The sequence below is a fragment of the Gastrolobium bilobum genome, unplaced genomic scaffold (assembly GCF_033153095.1).
Source record: "Gastrolobium bilobum isolate Gb01-03AN ecotype WA unplaced genomic scaffold, APGP_CSIRO_Gbil_v1 utg3226, whole genome shotgun sequence".
NCBI lineage: Eukaryota > Viridiplantae > Streptophyta > Magnoliopsida > Fabales > Fabaceae > Gastrolobium > Gastrolobium bilobum.
This window is the reverse complement of record NW_026897987.1, coordinates 96324-111847: the sequence shown is the minus strand read 5'-3', so window position 1 is coordinate 111847 and position 15524 is coordinate 96324. Positions and strand designations below refer to the sequence as shown.

At 34.3% G+C, this 15524-nt stretch overlaps 2 protein-coding genes across 2 annotated transcripts; one reads left to right on the top strand and one right to left on the bottom strand.

The window, feature by feature from the left end:
- The first annotated feature begins 6074 nt into the window (after positions 1 to 6074).
- On the top strand, positions 6075 to 8301 carry LOC133311978 (phospholipase A1-Igamma1, chloroplastic-like). The gene is made up of 2 exons (XM_061513120.1): positions 6075 to 7342; positions 8055 to 8301. The coding sequence occupies exons 1-2, from the start codon at positions 6075 to 6077 to the stop codon at positions 8299 to 8301; spliced, it is 1515 nt and encodes a 504-aa protein (XP_061369104.1).
- Positions 8302 to 11068: 2767 nt separating this feature from the next.
- Positions 11069 to 15491, bottom strand: LOC133311951 (glutathione reductase, chloroplastic-like). Its single transcript, XM_061513080.1, has 10 exons — positions 15175 to 15491; positions 14831 to 15056; positions 14437 to 14715; positions 14174 to 14350; positions 13700 to 13753; positions 13456 to 13604; positions 12316 to 12379; positions 12037 to 12207; positions 11806 to 11943; positions 11069 to 11501 (listed from the first exon to the last, which is right to left on the bottom strand). Exons 1-10 carry the CDS (start codon positions 15453 to 15455, stop codon positions 11451 to 11453), a joined length of 1590 nt encoding a protein of 529 aa, XP_061369064.1. The 5' UTR covers positions 15456 to 15491; the 3' UTR covers positions 11069 to 11450.
- Positions 15492 to 15524: the final 33 nt, after the last annotated feature.

Here is a 15524-nt window from a genome sequence, read left to right as displayed (position 1 = left end):
TCTCAATTGTTATTTAAATAACAAATTACAAAAACATAACAATTTGGAATCAATTTATGAATCATTACTCAGACACGCCAAAAATGGGAAAATATTTTGTATGGTCCAAGACCACCCAACAACTTGGTGCTCCCTCTCACAACTAATTTTTTCTTCCCCTTTTTATTCCTGTTATTTTTGCTCTTTTTCATTTTTACCCTTCTATTTATACTAAGAGACTACCCAAAAAATGGTGGTCCCTAAGCATAATAAAAGCTCTCCAAAAGTGGACGAGAGCCCAAAATGGGCAAGACCATTCGTGCCCAAAAAAAGCGCAAGATCCAAAACCATTCACGTGGTGACACGTACACAAAAAGTCAGTCATTTGAGGGGGTAAAAGAGTCTTTACCCACCCTATATATTTTGCTTTATATAAAACCAATTAAAAACACTCTCTCTCCTCACTTCCACCCTTCCATCGTAACTTTCTTTTCCCTTATAGCGAAATGACTCTTTTCTTTCTTCTCTTCTTGCTGATCAACCAAACCTTTAAGAGGAGTGATTCCATTCACCTTTTTTACTTCATCTTACATAATTACCAAGACCCAACCACCAAAGTATAGTCAAGTGCTGTCCATTTTGTTTTATTTGGCCTAATATGATAACCAACATAGAATATTCATTACTTATTCAATTCTCAACCGAATGAGGCATGTAAGGCATCAAATTACAGCTTATGATATCTACTTTCACGTACTAGAATATAAGAATTTTCAAGTTGTGATTCATTCATAGTTTTCAAAACAATAAACATTACCCAAGTTCGAATTCATGCTGCCAGGTTCTCACCAATTTTTGTAAAGGCAACATCTCATTTGTTCCTTAATCAACCGGGACATATTATATCATTTTAAAGCCCCAAAAATCTAGTTTCATGTATCTGAGTTTGAGAATTTTTGGGTAGCCAACGCGTTCCCAGTTTGGTGAGAAACCGAAGTTGCCATAAACCCTGCTTTGCTGGTTATCAAGAATTTAACAACCTTTTTGAAAGAATCATAACTCTTTCAATTCTTACCCAAATACAGCAAATAAGGTGTCATATGGAAGCTCTAAATGTCTAGTTTTATGTGTTAAAATATCAAGACTAAAAGAGCTAAGATCAGTATGCATTTAGATTAGACTATGAGCTGCAAGAGTTGTATTTATGCTATTTATTGTATAATATTGATAATTGGGTTGACTGTTTGAGCTAGAGAGTTCCGAATTGAGTGAGACTTGAAATCATGTGAAGCTACTTAAAGATTTTTAATCCTAAAAAAAAAGATTAGTCATATTTCATAAAGGGAATAATTGACTAAGTTACAAATATAAGTAACAAAGTAAGATAATATCATTATTGATTCAGAATTATTAATGTTGCGATAATGAGATAATACACTGGGTGTACCTAGGGTGTTACACTTAGTCCATAAAAATATTCCACTACGATTAGGATCACAATAAACAAACTTCCATAGTATCACTAGAGATTTACACTCAAACTTCACTATAGTGGAGGCAATTAAAGTTCTTCTCCAAATAAGTCACTCACTCAAAATTCTCTTTAGAAATTTTTCACACCAGCTAAGTTAACCTTTTACTAAGCTTTTCATTTTTTTATATAGATGAGGTGAAACCCTTCACCTCTTCTTAGATTCTTCTTCAATTATGAGGTAGGTAGTAATTATGGGGTGGTTATTCAAATATTGAATCATGCACCAATAAATACAGTACGTACTCAACTACCAAAGAAGAATTAAGGAGAAACACACCCCAATACCAATATTATTCTCTAACAATTTTGACGTTGCCACGAGTTTGATTGTAGGCTAATCTGATTTGTCTTAGTGTTTTCTTGTTAAATTTATGTTAATGATACGAGTAAGAGAGCAAAGCGCATGAAGAAAGACCCATTGTAGTTACGTGACTATTGTAGAATGTAGTGTAATCTGAATATGTGACACCTGTTACGCCTTGGAATAGGAAGTGTAACTGATGTGTAAAGCTAGCAGAATAGCAAAGTAGTGATGTGTATTGTATAAATAGATGTAACTGAATTGGGGGCGATAATAATAAAATGTTTTTCTTGATTCCTTTCTCTCTTGAGAGTGTATCTCTATTATCTGGTGCTTTCATTGAGAGTTGAACTCAATGAAAGATACACTCTCAAAGAGTGTATCTCTATCATTTGTATAAAGAGTTGAACTTGTCTCGAGCTCAGAATCGTATGAAAGTTCAGGCAGATCAACACTGTCGTGACCGGCAATTGAAGGTGAGTGACTTAGTTATTGTAAAGCTGCAACCATATCGCCAAATTTCAGTGCTGAAACGCTCTAATCACAAATTAGCTAAACGTTATTTTGGGTCATTTCCAGTGCATCGAGTCACAGTCCCGTAGCTTATCAAATGGAACTTCCAGCAGGCTCCCAAATCCACCCCACCTTCCACATTTCAGCTCTCAAACCATTTTGTGCTTCATCCCAGTTTCACTATGATAGCCTTCCCTTACAGGCTATATACAACAAACCCGTGCAGCAACCATTAGCCATTTTGGCATCTTGCACTATTTCTTCTAGAGGACATCCGCAACAACACTTTCTGGTGCAATGGTCCCAATCTGTTCCAGAGGATGCCACCTGGGAGTCTGCTGTTAACCTACGCAAAGCCTATCCCTAGACCTTGCGAACAAGGTCTCTTTAGACTAGGGGCAGTTGATACGAGTAAGAGAGCAAAGCGCGTGAAGAAGGACCCATTGTGGTTACGTGACTATTGTAGAATGTAGTGTAATCTGAATATGTGACACGTGTTAGGACTTGGAATATAAAGTGTAACTAATGTGTAAAGCTAGCAGAATAGCAAAGTAGTGATGTGTACTGTATAAAGAGATGTAACTGAATTGGGGGCGATAATAATAAAACGTTTTCTTGATTCTTTTCTCTCTTGAGAGTGTATCTATATCAGTTAATGATTGGTGTAGGAAATTGAATATTTAATTGTCTGTGTTTATTCGTATTTACGAGTCGTTTAAAATATGTTTTTCATGTTGTATGAGATATTTGTCTTATGCATACACAAAAAATGAGTGGGATCGATTCACTTTTTTTTTTCTTAGTAGATCTCACTCATTTTTTTATTTGTTGTATGAGATAAAATTATTTCATACAACATTATAAACATATTCCCTTTCAAATAATATGGTGAATGGAAATGAAAAATGAAACTCCGTATTGTTGTAGTTTCACTCATGTTATATATGACTTAGAATTGGTTCGTGCAATGTTTCCTTTTGTCGTGTCCATGTTGATTACTTTTTCATTGCCCATATAAATCATCCCACACTCGATTTGATGGTTAGGAAGTAGGGGTGTGCAAAAAAACTGGTTCACTTGTCCTATCCTTGATCTGACCTTGACTTGACCCATAAATACCTATTTTTTTGAACTGGGTTTAAATACTGACCAACTTTTATTTGGGTCAATTTTAGACCTGACTTGTTTTATTAATGACTCATTGACCCAAAACTTGACCCATACCCATTATGTGAAAAAAATCACAATTACATTAAAAGAAAATTTTTAACGTAAAACAATTACGTCAAAATTTTTTACGAAAAATATTTCCATCAAAATGTTTCGTAAAAATTTTTGACGAAAAATATTTTCATCAAAATTTGTGACTAAAAATATTATTGTAAGAAAATTTGACGGAAAATTTTTTTTGTCAAATATTTTTACGGAATCTAAATTTCGTCAAAATAATTCACAAAAAAACATATTCATCCAAAATTTCGACGAAACATATTTCGATCGAATTTTTTTGACAGAAAAAATTTCATCAAAATTATTTACAGAATTCAAATTTCGGCGAAAGTTTTCGACGGAAACATTTTCGTTAAACTTTTTGACAAAAAAAAAATTCGTTGAAATTTTTTGCGAAACACATTTCCATCGAAAATTTTCGACTAAATATTTTCGTCAAGTTTTTTGATAAAAAATATTTCTATCAAAAATTTCAACGGAATACATTTCTGTCAAAAAATTTCGTAAAAATTTTCGACAAAAAATATTTCGATAAAAAAATTTGACGAAAAAAATATTCTGTCAAAATTCTTTAGAGAATCTAAATTTTGTCGAAAGTTTCGAATGAAACATTTTCCTCAAAATAATTTGCGTCGAAATTTTCGTGAGAACAAATTCCTATCGAAATTTTGAACGAAAAATATTCCGTTAAAATTTTTGACGGAATTCTTTTTTCGTTTAAAACATTTAATGAAGGAAATCATTTATGTCAAAACTTTTGACGGAAACTAAATTTCGATAGAAAATTTATTTTTGTAAAAATTTTAATTAGAGAAAAAATTTCGTCGCTTTTCGACAAAAAGTATTCGGACGAAAAATTAATTTTGTGACGAAATTTTCGTCGTTTGCAACGCAGAAATTTCGACGAAATTTTGTTACGAAACCAAGTCAAAAACGGGTCAGGTCGGATTTGACCCACTTAAGAAACCAAGTCAGACTCACTTCAGAAACCACTTCAGGTCAGATCCGACCCGATTCTGAACTAGTTCAAAAAAATCCAAACAAGTCAGACTTGACTTGGATCATATTAAAGCGGGTCGAGTCAAAATACCTGACCTATAAAAATCAAGTTGGGTCGAATCAGCACCAAAGCCTGACTCGACCTGACCCATACACATCCCTACTAGGAAGTCCATGTCTTTGTGAAGTGTGGTCCCTCTGTGACTGTCCCGTTCCATACCACGTGTGGAACTAAAACATTATGAGGAAGAGGACAATATCAAAGATGAACGAATAAAATTTTTTATAGACGAGAGCTTATTTTTATTTTTATTTATTACGTTTTCTTCATTTTTTATATTTTATTTTTTGAAATTTATGGGATCGAATGATTTGTGACTACGATGCTTCCATGAAAATATCAGGTTAAGTAGTTATAGACACACACCACGCGATCCACGTGCCAATATTATATTATTATTATACAAGTTCCATAACATGCAATGGTCCTGATGACAGCTATATCTAATTTTGTCATATTGCATTTGACGTCAATCATCGCAACGATAATATGAAATATTGCACACATTTTTTAGCGAAATTAATTTTTTTTTAATTATTATATTTGTTTAAAGTTTTAGCTTATTTTGATTTCCAACTAACTGCAAGTTCCTGTAATTTTCAAATGCGATACGAAGGAAGTAAATTTCTTCACGTGAGAATTTTATATAATAATTATGTAAAAATACTATATTTATCTTCTTCTTTATTATAAATATTAAACAAATAAAACTTCACCAACATTTGTGAAAGTTTCTATAAAGTAAAATTTACGTGGGACGATTTCTGCTTTTATTCCTATACTTCAACGAGAATGCAACTGTCAATATTCAAAGGAGTTTTACATTGATTTGATAATAGATTAATTAAGTAAAAATAATATAAATAGAAAAATCTATAAACTTTTCAAGTGAAGCATGCATTGACTTTAATTTTTATTTTTATTTTTGTAAAAGGAAAACATCCGCGTCCACCGTCCATCTAAAATTTCAAAATTCACGGGTCCACCACTGAATTCATAAAAAAAGTAAGATAATGTCTTCTCCAAATTAAAGTAAATTTATTTTTTATTTAATTTAAATATAGAGTAAACACCTTTTTTAGTCCCTGACAATATCTACGAAATCATTTTTAGTCCCTAGCAATAAAAAAGGACCAAATTGGTCCCTAACAGTATGCAAAAAGGGCCACATTAGTGACGGATGAGTTGACATAAGGACTAATGTGACCATTTTTTCATAATTTTAGGGACCAATTTGGTCTTTTTTTATTGCCAGAGACTAAAAAGGATTTCGTAGATATTGCCAGGGACCAAAAATGGTGTTTACTTTTAAATATATTACCATCTGAATCCATTAAAATATAAGAAAAAAACTTTTGTTATAAATAGAGTGTATTGCCGAGCACAACATATCCTTTCTCAGTCACTTGGTCATTTGAGTAAGCTTATAGAAGCTTGGCTCCAACATTTCCACTCCAATGGCCACATCAATCTCAAACATACTATTTGCCTTACCCATAACCCAACGAAAATCTACCTCAAGATTCAATCACTCCAAATTGCAATTGCAAGCAACACCGTTATCTCCAACAACAACAACAACAACATGCAACGCCTCCCAAACCCAAAACAACTCTTCCTTGTCCTCCACAATCACACGCCTCGAACAACAAGAAGTTACAAAACAAAAACCAAATCAACCAACAGTCTCAGATGTGTGGCGTAAGATCCCCGGCGAAGACAATTGGGCCGGGCTTCTTGACCCAATGGACCCTCGAATGCGTTCGGAGCTGATCCGCTACGGCGACATGACCCAAGCCTGTTACGACGCTTTCGATTTCGACCCTTACTCCAAATACTGCGGTAGCTGCAGGTTCCCAATCGACAAATTCTTCGAATCCTTAAACCTAACCCACCTTGGCTACACCGTCACGCGCTACCTCTACTCGACCGCGAACGTGAACCTCCCAAACTTCTTCAAAAAATCACGGTGGCCCCACAAGATGTGGAGCAAGCACGCCAATTGGGCAGGCTACGTGGCAGTCTCAGACGACGCAACCACAAAGCGCGTCGGCCGCAGGGACATAACGGTTTCATGGAGAGGAACCGTCACGCACGTGGAATGGGTGGCCGACCTCATGAATTTCCTCAAACCCATTTCACCCGACATCCCCTGTCCCGACAAAGAAGTTAAGGTGGAAGCGGGTTTCTTGGACATATACACCGACAAGGTTAAGGACAATAGTTGCGGTTACTGCAAATACTCGGCGAGGGAACAGGTACTCGCGGAGGTGAAGCGGTTGGTTGAGATGTACCCTAATGAGGAACTCAGTGTCACCATAACAGGGCACAGCTTGGGGAGTGCCATGGCTATTTTGAGCGCGTTTGATATAGTGGAAACTGGGTTGAACGTGACCAAGGATGGACGTGGAGTGCATGTTTCTGTGTTTTCATTCTCGGGGCCGAGGGTTGGGAATTTGAGGTTCAAGGAGAGGTTGGAATCGAAGTTGGGGGTGAAGGTGTTGAGGGTTCATAACGCTCATGACATGGTGGCGAAGTCGCCGGGGATATTTTTCAATGAGAATTCGCCGGCGTGGGTGCTGAAGCTGATGGAGGGGTTACCGTGGTGTTATATGCATGTTGGCGTAGAGTTGGAATTGGACCATAAAAAATCGCCGTATCTGAATCCCAATGGAGATGGTGCATGTGCCCATAACTTGGAGGCTCACTTGCATCTTCTTGACGGGTCAGTGTTGTTACTGTTCAATGAATCAGTAATTATAAAACACGAATCTTCACTAGTTTTTGAATTTTAATGATAATTATAAAAAAACACGAATCTACACTAATTTTGCATGGAATATGTTACCTACTTAATTTTTATTTATCGATAGGTTAGAATCTCAATTAATTTTTATTGTTTTTTCCTTTTCTTTTAATTTGATATAAAATTGTATTAAAAAAAGGAAAAAAATGTTTGTCATCTTAAATAATTTAAAGATATGTCATTTTAAGATAGAGACAGATACATAATTTTTTTTTTAAATTAAAAAATCACTTACTTTCTATTTCTTATAATTTTTGTTTTGCTGTGTCTATCTCTTTTCTAAAATGACATAACTCATCTAGAATGACAAACACCAAACTTATAAAAAAAATAGCTAAGTAGAATAATATATCTCATTTTTCATCAAAATAAATTTTTTCATATATTTGAAATTTATCGTTATTTTAACGAATTTTAAGTTTTTTCTTTAAATATCTTATCTGATGGATGGATTGAGGGGACAAGCTGGGCCATCCCCTTAAAAGTGAAAAAAAAAACAAATTTTCATCTTTCCATAAATGAGAAAAAGATAAGGACCAAAAAGTGGGGGGTGCGAAATTCACTCGATCAGAGTTTTAGGAGTTGAAGCTATGAGATTTTTTGCTGTATTATATGTTTTGATGATGTGCAGATACCATGGGAGGAATCGTGAATTTGAGGTAACGAGTGGGAGGGACATTGCTCTGGTGAACAAGGACTGTGACTTTCTGAAAGATGAGCACACGGTGCCACCACGGTGGAGGCAAGATTTAAATAAGGGCATGATCATGACCGAAGATGGACGGTGGGTGTTAGCTGAGCGCCCAAAACTTGTGGATCACCCTGAAGATATTGATCACCATCTCAAGCAACTTGGCCTCGCTTCATCAGATATATAATTGAATGGATATATATACTGCAGTTTTGGGAGATAATTTTGTGCTTTGCTAATATGGACGTTAACGTGTCGAGCTGAGCTTTGGTCTTCAAAGATTAAGTTTGTGTTTAAATGTGTTAGCCTGATTAAGCCTGTTACATATTATAAATAAAATTATCGGACTGGGTGTGTCTGACTTATTTACAAAAAAATAAAAGCTTGGTTTAGCCTGTTTAAAAAAAATAAGACAATAAAAATTTATCCTAACAGAATATACAATCCACAACATTAGTAATTTCATACATATTCATAAATTCAATGTATATACAAGCAGCATAATATAGAACAAAATAATTCAAAAAGTCTGTTTAACCGATAAAATGAGGTGAAATGGATTGAGAAGAAAGAGATGGTTATTACAAGTAGTATAAAAAATATAAAATATAAATAAAAAATAATATATTAGATCAGCCTGAGAAAGGCCGAACTTTTGAATTGGAACCTGAGACCTTTTTATTAAACGAACTTTTATACAAGTTTAAGTCTGGTGCTAACAACCAATTTTAGACATGTAAGCTCAGGTCTTCACGATCCGAGCCAAAGACTCCTGGGTTCGTTTAGCACCCCTATTTGCTGCCACAAAATCTTTTTTTTTTTTTTTTTTTTTTTTTTAAATAAGGAAAATCAATTAAGACATAATACAAAGTCTAGGCCATCAAATCCCTACTTAAAAGATTTTTACATTCCAGAGGTGGATCCTAAAGAATATGTATATCCCAGTCATCCCAAATACTGCCATGGTTTGTAAGATAGTCGGCTACCATGTTTCCTTTCCTGTACGTATGGCTGAGCTTAGTCGATTACCACGAAATATTTGGTAGTCTCGTGCTGTATTACTTCTTTATTATAAACTAAAAATAAATAGGACTATGTATAAAGGGAAAAATATTTGTCTTTGTAAATGACATAATTTGTATCATTTTACTCTCACAAGTGGAACTCACACTTTTATATTTTTTTGTCCACTCTTTCTCCTCTTTTATCTATCTCTTTCTCTCACTTAAAATGACACAACTTTAAATACTTTAAAATGATACACATTTTTCCCATAAAATAAATAAGACTTGTCTATAAAGTAAGGGAAAAGTTTTTATCCTTTTAAATGACACAACTTATATCCTTTCACTCTCACAAAGAAGTGGGACCCATATCTTTATTTTTTTGTCAACTCTCTCTCCTCCTTTATCTATTTCTTTCTCTCTCTTAAAATGACACAACTTTACATCTTTTAAAATGACACACACTTTATCCATAAAGTAATGATGCAATAAATACGTTTGGGTTAGTGGAATTGCTTTCTCATACTGACTTAATTACTAGTAGGCCCCATGTTTATTATAAAACAAAAAATTACATAGAAATCGAATTATCACAGCATAAAAAAATACTTGTATAATATGAAAACTGTCTTTTTCCTTTTTCTAATCGTAATAGGTGATACACTGAATGCACAAACAGTAGTACTGAAAATATTTTTCGGTATGGCGAAGCAGAAGCAAGTTGGATCTTCTCTATCTTCCCCTGTGGAAGTGAGTATGCTGCTAGGGATAAACTAATTCGCATAACATTATAGCAGATGAACAAGTAATTCAACGAGACGCTTCTACATATCCCTTTCTTCATCGCCAAGAACTTGAAAAAGTTTTTAGAGGACATAATGAAAATGTTTTAAAAGGCATTAAAAAATGGGTGCTGTTCCTTGATAAGTACGCAACTATTTTTTTTTTTTTTTGATAACAAGTACGCAACTTATTTTTTATTTGTTTCAAAGATATTTATTTATTAAACACAAATAAAAAACGTTAAAAAATCAATATTAAAAGGCACATGCAACGCACTTGGGAGATGTAAACGCTCAATGCTATCTAAGTTAAACTGAAATTATAAAAAAAAAAATATTAAATGATATCTAATAATTTAAACTTCAAAGTAACATAGTTGTTAACATTAAAATAATATGATCCATGGCCGCTGATATGTAAACGGAAATATTTAATTGAATATTTCATATGAACTTAATTCATATAAAATAAATGAATAAATAAAATAAAAATAAAATAGAAGCAAATATGCACTTCCTTTTTTTTTACTTTAGTAAATAATAATATGCACTTTCACAGAATGACACTCTCTAGTTCGAGAACATCTTCCATACAACTGTAGTAGGTAACTCTTCCATTGAACAACTGACATTTGGATAAAAAAACATTTCTCTCTCCTATGTGTACAAATATCACAGTTATTTATGAATTTTTATTGGCTGGTAGTACCAAACAAATGAAACAAATGATGCTACAGGAGTATATTAGATATTTTCGTTGGAGAACATCTAGACTGTCAGAAACTGAAATTAAATATCAACTTATAATTTCACATGTCATACTAGGACATAGCTAACATAATTATTCGATTTTAATGATGATGTAGTGTACTAAAGAGTGAGAACATAAGCAGAAGGAAGAAATAAAACTAAATTATAGTCACTAATATGTACTTAAAACACACACGAAATCAAGTATACATTAAAAAAAAAAAAATTAGAAAATAGCAGCAGACCTCATTCAAAAGCACATGAAATTAAATATAAATAGAAAAAAGTTGAAAATAGCAGAACGCTCATGTCAATAAAAATGACCAAATGGCTAGTTTTTTTTTTTTTTAATAAAACAAAATAAAATATCCAATAATAATAAATAAAAGAAACTTGTTAATAACAAAATGTAGCGTATCAGTTGAACTCTCCAATATTCACATCATAGTAAGAAAATCCAACACCATGTCATTGTGAAGGAACGACGAGCTATGACCACAGCAAGAAGCTGACGACGACACCAACGAGCAAGGAGAAGGTAATAAGGATAAATTTCCTATTAAAATGATAAAAATACAATTTAGTGCCATTCCTTACCCTCCAATTTGGAGGAGAAAAAGGGCAGAGATATGGGATGGAGAGATAGAATAGATTCCATCATTCCATTCCTATCCTTTTTAAAACAATCTAAATAATGACAATTTATGCTATTTCATTTCATTCCCCTGCGTTCCATCTCCTTCTATCAATCCAACCATAGCCTTAAGCACCAGCTGGTTTCCTTAAGTATAACAATTGGGTTAATAATGTGAAGTCCCTGCTCCAGTTTTTACCTCAGAATCTGTTTTTCCCTGTAATAAATCAAACAGAACAACCATTACCCAAATATAAATTTATTATACAGATTTGCTTCGACAATAGCAGAGTGACTTGCATTATGAATAATTCATAATATGGTTAATTTGAATTAATCTGGAGTCTAGAGGGCTCAACCGACAGGGTTGCAGTGTTTTTATTTATTTCATTTTTCATTTTTTGGGGTAACTCTAGTCTCGTCTAGCAAAGTATTCAGTTAGAAGTCCAGTATACAAGACATCATCTTACACAAGATGAGAATTGAGAACCAAAGACACAAGCTGGGAGTCCTTGACTGACCTCAGAAGGATGGCTCTTTCGAATCTTCCTAGTGGGAGTCCTCATGGTGACAAATTCCTCAGCTGCAGTTGGGTGAATGCCCACGGTGGCATCAAAGTCTGCCTTAGTCAAACCAGCTTTAATAGCAACAGCAAATCCCTGGTTATCAAGCAATTGTATAACTAAGTGAGTTGACATCTCACTGATCATTATCAACAGATATTTAGAAAGAGTTGTAACAACTACAAGAACCTGCACAATTTCAGGCGAATCTTCTCCACATACGTGCAATCCCAGAACTTTATTTGTTTTTGCACAAACTACTAATTTCATAAAAACCCGGTCCGGTAAACCAGACAGTGTAGCCTTTAGTGGCCTAAAATTTGCTGAGAAGATGTCAACATCACCATACTGTTCTACAGCCTGTGCAAACCATCAAAATGTAATGCATAGCATTAATACGCACAGGTCAATAAAATATTTGGAAGATCATTCATCTCAATGGGTTCAGACATGCCATAGTTCTGTCACCTGTTCCTCTGTAAGACCAACTTGTCCAATTGGTGGCTGGGAAAAAACAGCAGAAGGAACAGCTCTAGAAAAGGAGGAACATAAAATAATTCAGCTAGGAGGCCATGACTTACCAAAAAAAAAAGATTTACCTATATGCTAGCGTCCAACATTACATGCACAGTGGGGAATTTGAGTGATCAGCTTAACATTAGAAGGAAAAATGAAACAGAAAGCTAAAAGCCTAAAACATAATAATATTAATGCTAATATGTATGAAATTTGTCATGTTAGCAATCTATTATTTATTTTTTTCATTTTTCCACTTCTTACGAAATATCGAGCTCTGTTCTAAATTTTAACAAATATGTTAAAGAAATTCAACATAGAACCACTATTTTAAAGAAAAATTTGGTTTCATAAATTCTCATATTAATATTAACATGAGCATCAAGCATTGACATTAGTATAAATCAAAAACAATTTTACCCTAATGAATTGCTCACAAAATCAATCCATCATTGATCATCATGCTAATTGAAATCAAAGTTAATCTAAGACTATTTTGTAATTAATGTAAATTAACTAACAAAATACTTTTCAAACCAAAAACAAATATCAACTATTTATTTAAATATTTTTTATTCTGAAATTTTTTAACACTTGGCATGCAAGATCAGCATGATATTTATGCACAATTTTATGGTCGGATTTATAGTAATAATTTTTTATAAGCATTAAGAAGTCATTTAAGATATAAGTGTGCCAAGTCTCATTGATGCTGCCACTACAAATGTAACAAAAATGAGCATTTAAGGTCAAATATAACACATACAGTATTTTTTTAATTGGCAGTACAGCTTTGTTACGATATATTAGTGAAGGTTGTAGACTGAGAATATAGATTCTTTTAAATGATCAAACTGGGACAAAGTTTCAATAATTGTCTAGATGATTTGAGTAGGGAAAAGCAAAAATGCAACAGGTCAAAAGTTAGATATTTACAAACTTAACTTCCCCCTCCCCTGTTTTCAATCATTTTACCAATTGACTATCAATGATTTTCAGTATAAGAATCTAATGCTATGCACTGAACTTACAACGTACACTCAAATCATTTTACAGTTAAGACTATAGGACGATGCATAATGCAACAAATACCTATAATCAGGTTTTGCTGGCTCATTCAGAAACAGCGTTTTTGCTAATGCTGCGCCCTCCATCAAAGCAACTGGAGTGAGATTTAACCTATCTGTAACATCTCCAACTGCCCAAATTGAAGGAACCGATGTTTGGGAGTATTCATCAACCTGAATAAAATGGGAGTATTAAGAAGCAGAAGAGTGAGAGTGACTGATCATGTGGATAAATATTCCATGGAAAACCAAAGAAAAGTGTGAACTACCTCTATAGCACCTGTTTTAGCCGTAGTCACTCCAACAGACTCCAGCCCTAAATTCTGCAATGAAGTTGCAGTTTATAAATAAATCTACTATGTTCTCTCTTTCTATTGGATGCATAAAATAGAAAATAAAGTGGCACAGGCAAAATGGAACTAAGAAACTTCAAGGACAAACCCTTAAGAAAACCAAGGCAACTAAGAAGTGTGTGTAATACACTGGAGCTTAAGTTCCAAATCTTCGATGAATATTAAAATTACCATTCAGCACCAAATTGTCATGAAGATTGAACTGAATTTATAATGTTTGAAAGGACTTATATTTTAAGTGTTGAACGTGTGATAAAGGAAATTATTGGCATTTAATAGAATAAAACGCTATACTTTCTATGCTGAAAATTTTCATTTTCAGCACTGATTATTGAATTTTCAAACATACTAGCACAGAAAAATAAAAATACTTAATTAAAAAATCCACACCTTGGTATTAGGTCTGCGTCCTGTTGCAAACATAATGTGTGAGAAACCATCAACTGTACCCTTGTTGGTCTTCAAAGACAATGATCCATCAGCTGACTTCACGATGGCTTGAGGAGATTCCTCAGTATGGAATTCAATACCTCTAAGAGACATCTGTTCTGCAACAAAATCCCTAATCTGCAAACATAGTTCACAATTTGAAAGTGAAGGGAGCTTATCATGTGCAATCCATTGAAATACTAGTACAACCCATGGTTGTTTACCTCTTCATCAAATCCCCTCAAAACCTTTTTTTGTCTTATAAATACATGAACCTCGCTTTTCAAACCATTGAAGATACCAGCAAACTCCAAGGCAATGTAACTACCACCAACAATAGCTATTTTCTCAGGCTTTGAAGGCAAATCAAGGGCAGCATCTGAATCTATCACATACTCCCTTCCAGGAATATCAGGAATAAAGGGGCGACCCCCAACAGAAATTAAAATGTGTTTTGCTGAATATAGCTTTCCATTAACATCAACTTCGTGAGGACCTACAATCTATGTGTTACAAAAGCATCATCACCATAAATTAAAAGACAAACATACTTTATCACTTATAATCAGAAAGCTCTTTAACACTAAGAGATGGATAATTGGATCCAATCTCCCCCACCTTTCCACGGCCTTCAATGAATTTGATATCAGCATTATTCAGAACATTCTTATAGATAGCATTAAGACGCTGCAACTCAGCATTCTTATTAGCCATCAAAGTACTCCAATCATGCCTGGGTTCACTGTCATATCTCCATCCAAAACCGTTACTCTCTTCAAATTCATGAGAGTATTTTGATGAGTACACTAGCAACTTCTTCGGCACGCATCCACGTAGCACACAGCTACATTGGAGAATATCACAAACACATAATCAAAAGATTAATCGCTCGAAAACTAAATGAACTAAATGAAAACTCAAGTCAAATTAGTTGATGAAGCTAAAGTGTGATGAGAACTCACGTTCCGCCGACCCCACCGGTGGTTTCGGAGGAGATGGTGGAGAAAGGGAGCTCGCAGATAGCGACTGAAGCGCCGTAATTGGCGGCGAAACGAGAGGCGCGGACGCCGCCGCTTCCGGCGCCGATAGTGAAGAGGTCGAAGTCGTAATTTTGGGAGGCGCGGACGGTGAAGGCACGGTGGCGGTGGAAACCGGAGGGAGAGAGTAGGGTTTTGGGGAGAGAAAGTGGAAGAAAGGTTTTGGAGAAAAGCGTTTGTAGAGGGTTTTGGGTACCCATTCTCATTGCTCTTTTTCTTTACTTCTTCTTCTTCTTCTTTTTCTTCTACTTCCCTAACTATAGATTTTGATTCTT

Bases quoted from the DNA above. Each gene is read 5' to 3' on its own strand.
- LOC133311951 (XM_061513080.1), bottom strand. From the start codon at position 15,455: ATGAGAATGGGTACCCAAAACCCTCTACAAACGCTTTTCTCCAAAACC. The intron at 14,351-14,436 runs GTAAACAACCAT...CTATGTTTGCAG, and splicing joins TGAGGGGATTTGATGAAGAG to ATTAGGGATTTTGTTGCAGA. The intron at 12,380-13,455 runs GTATTTGTTGCA...CTCCTTTTCTAG, and splicing joins CCAGCAAAACCTGATTATAG to AGCTGTTCCTTCTGCTGTTT.
- LOC133311978 (XM_061513120.1), top strand. From the start codon at position 6,075: ATGGCCACATCAATCTCAAACATACTATTTGCCTTACCCATAACCCAA. The intron at 7,343-8,054 runs GTCAGTGTTGTT...GATGATGTGCAG, and splicing joins CACTTGCATCTTCTTGACGG to ATACCATGGGAGGAATCGTG.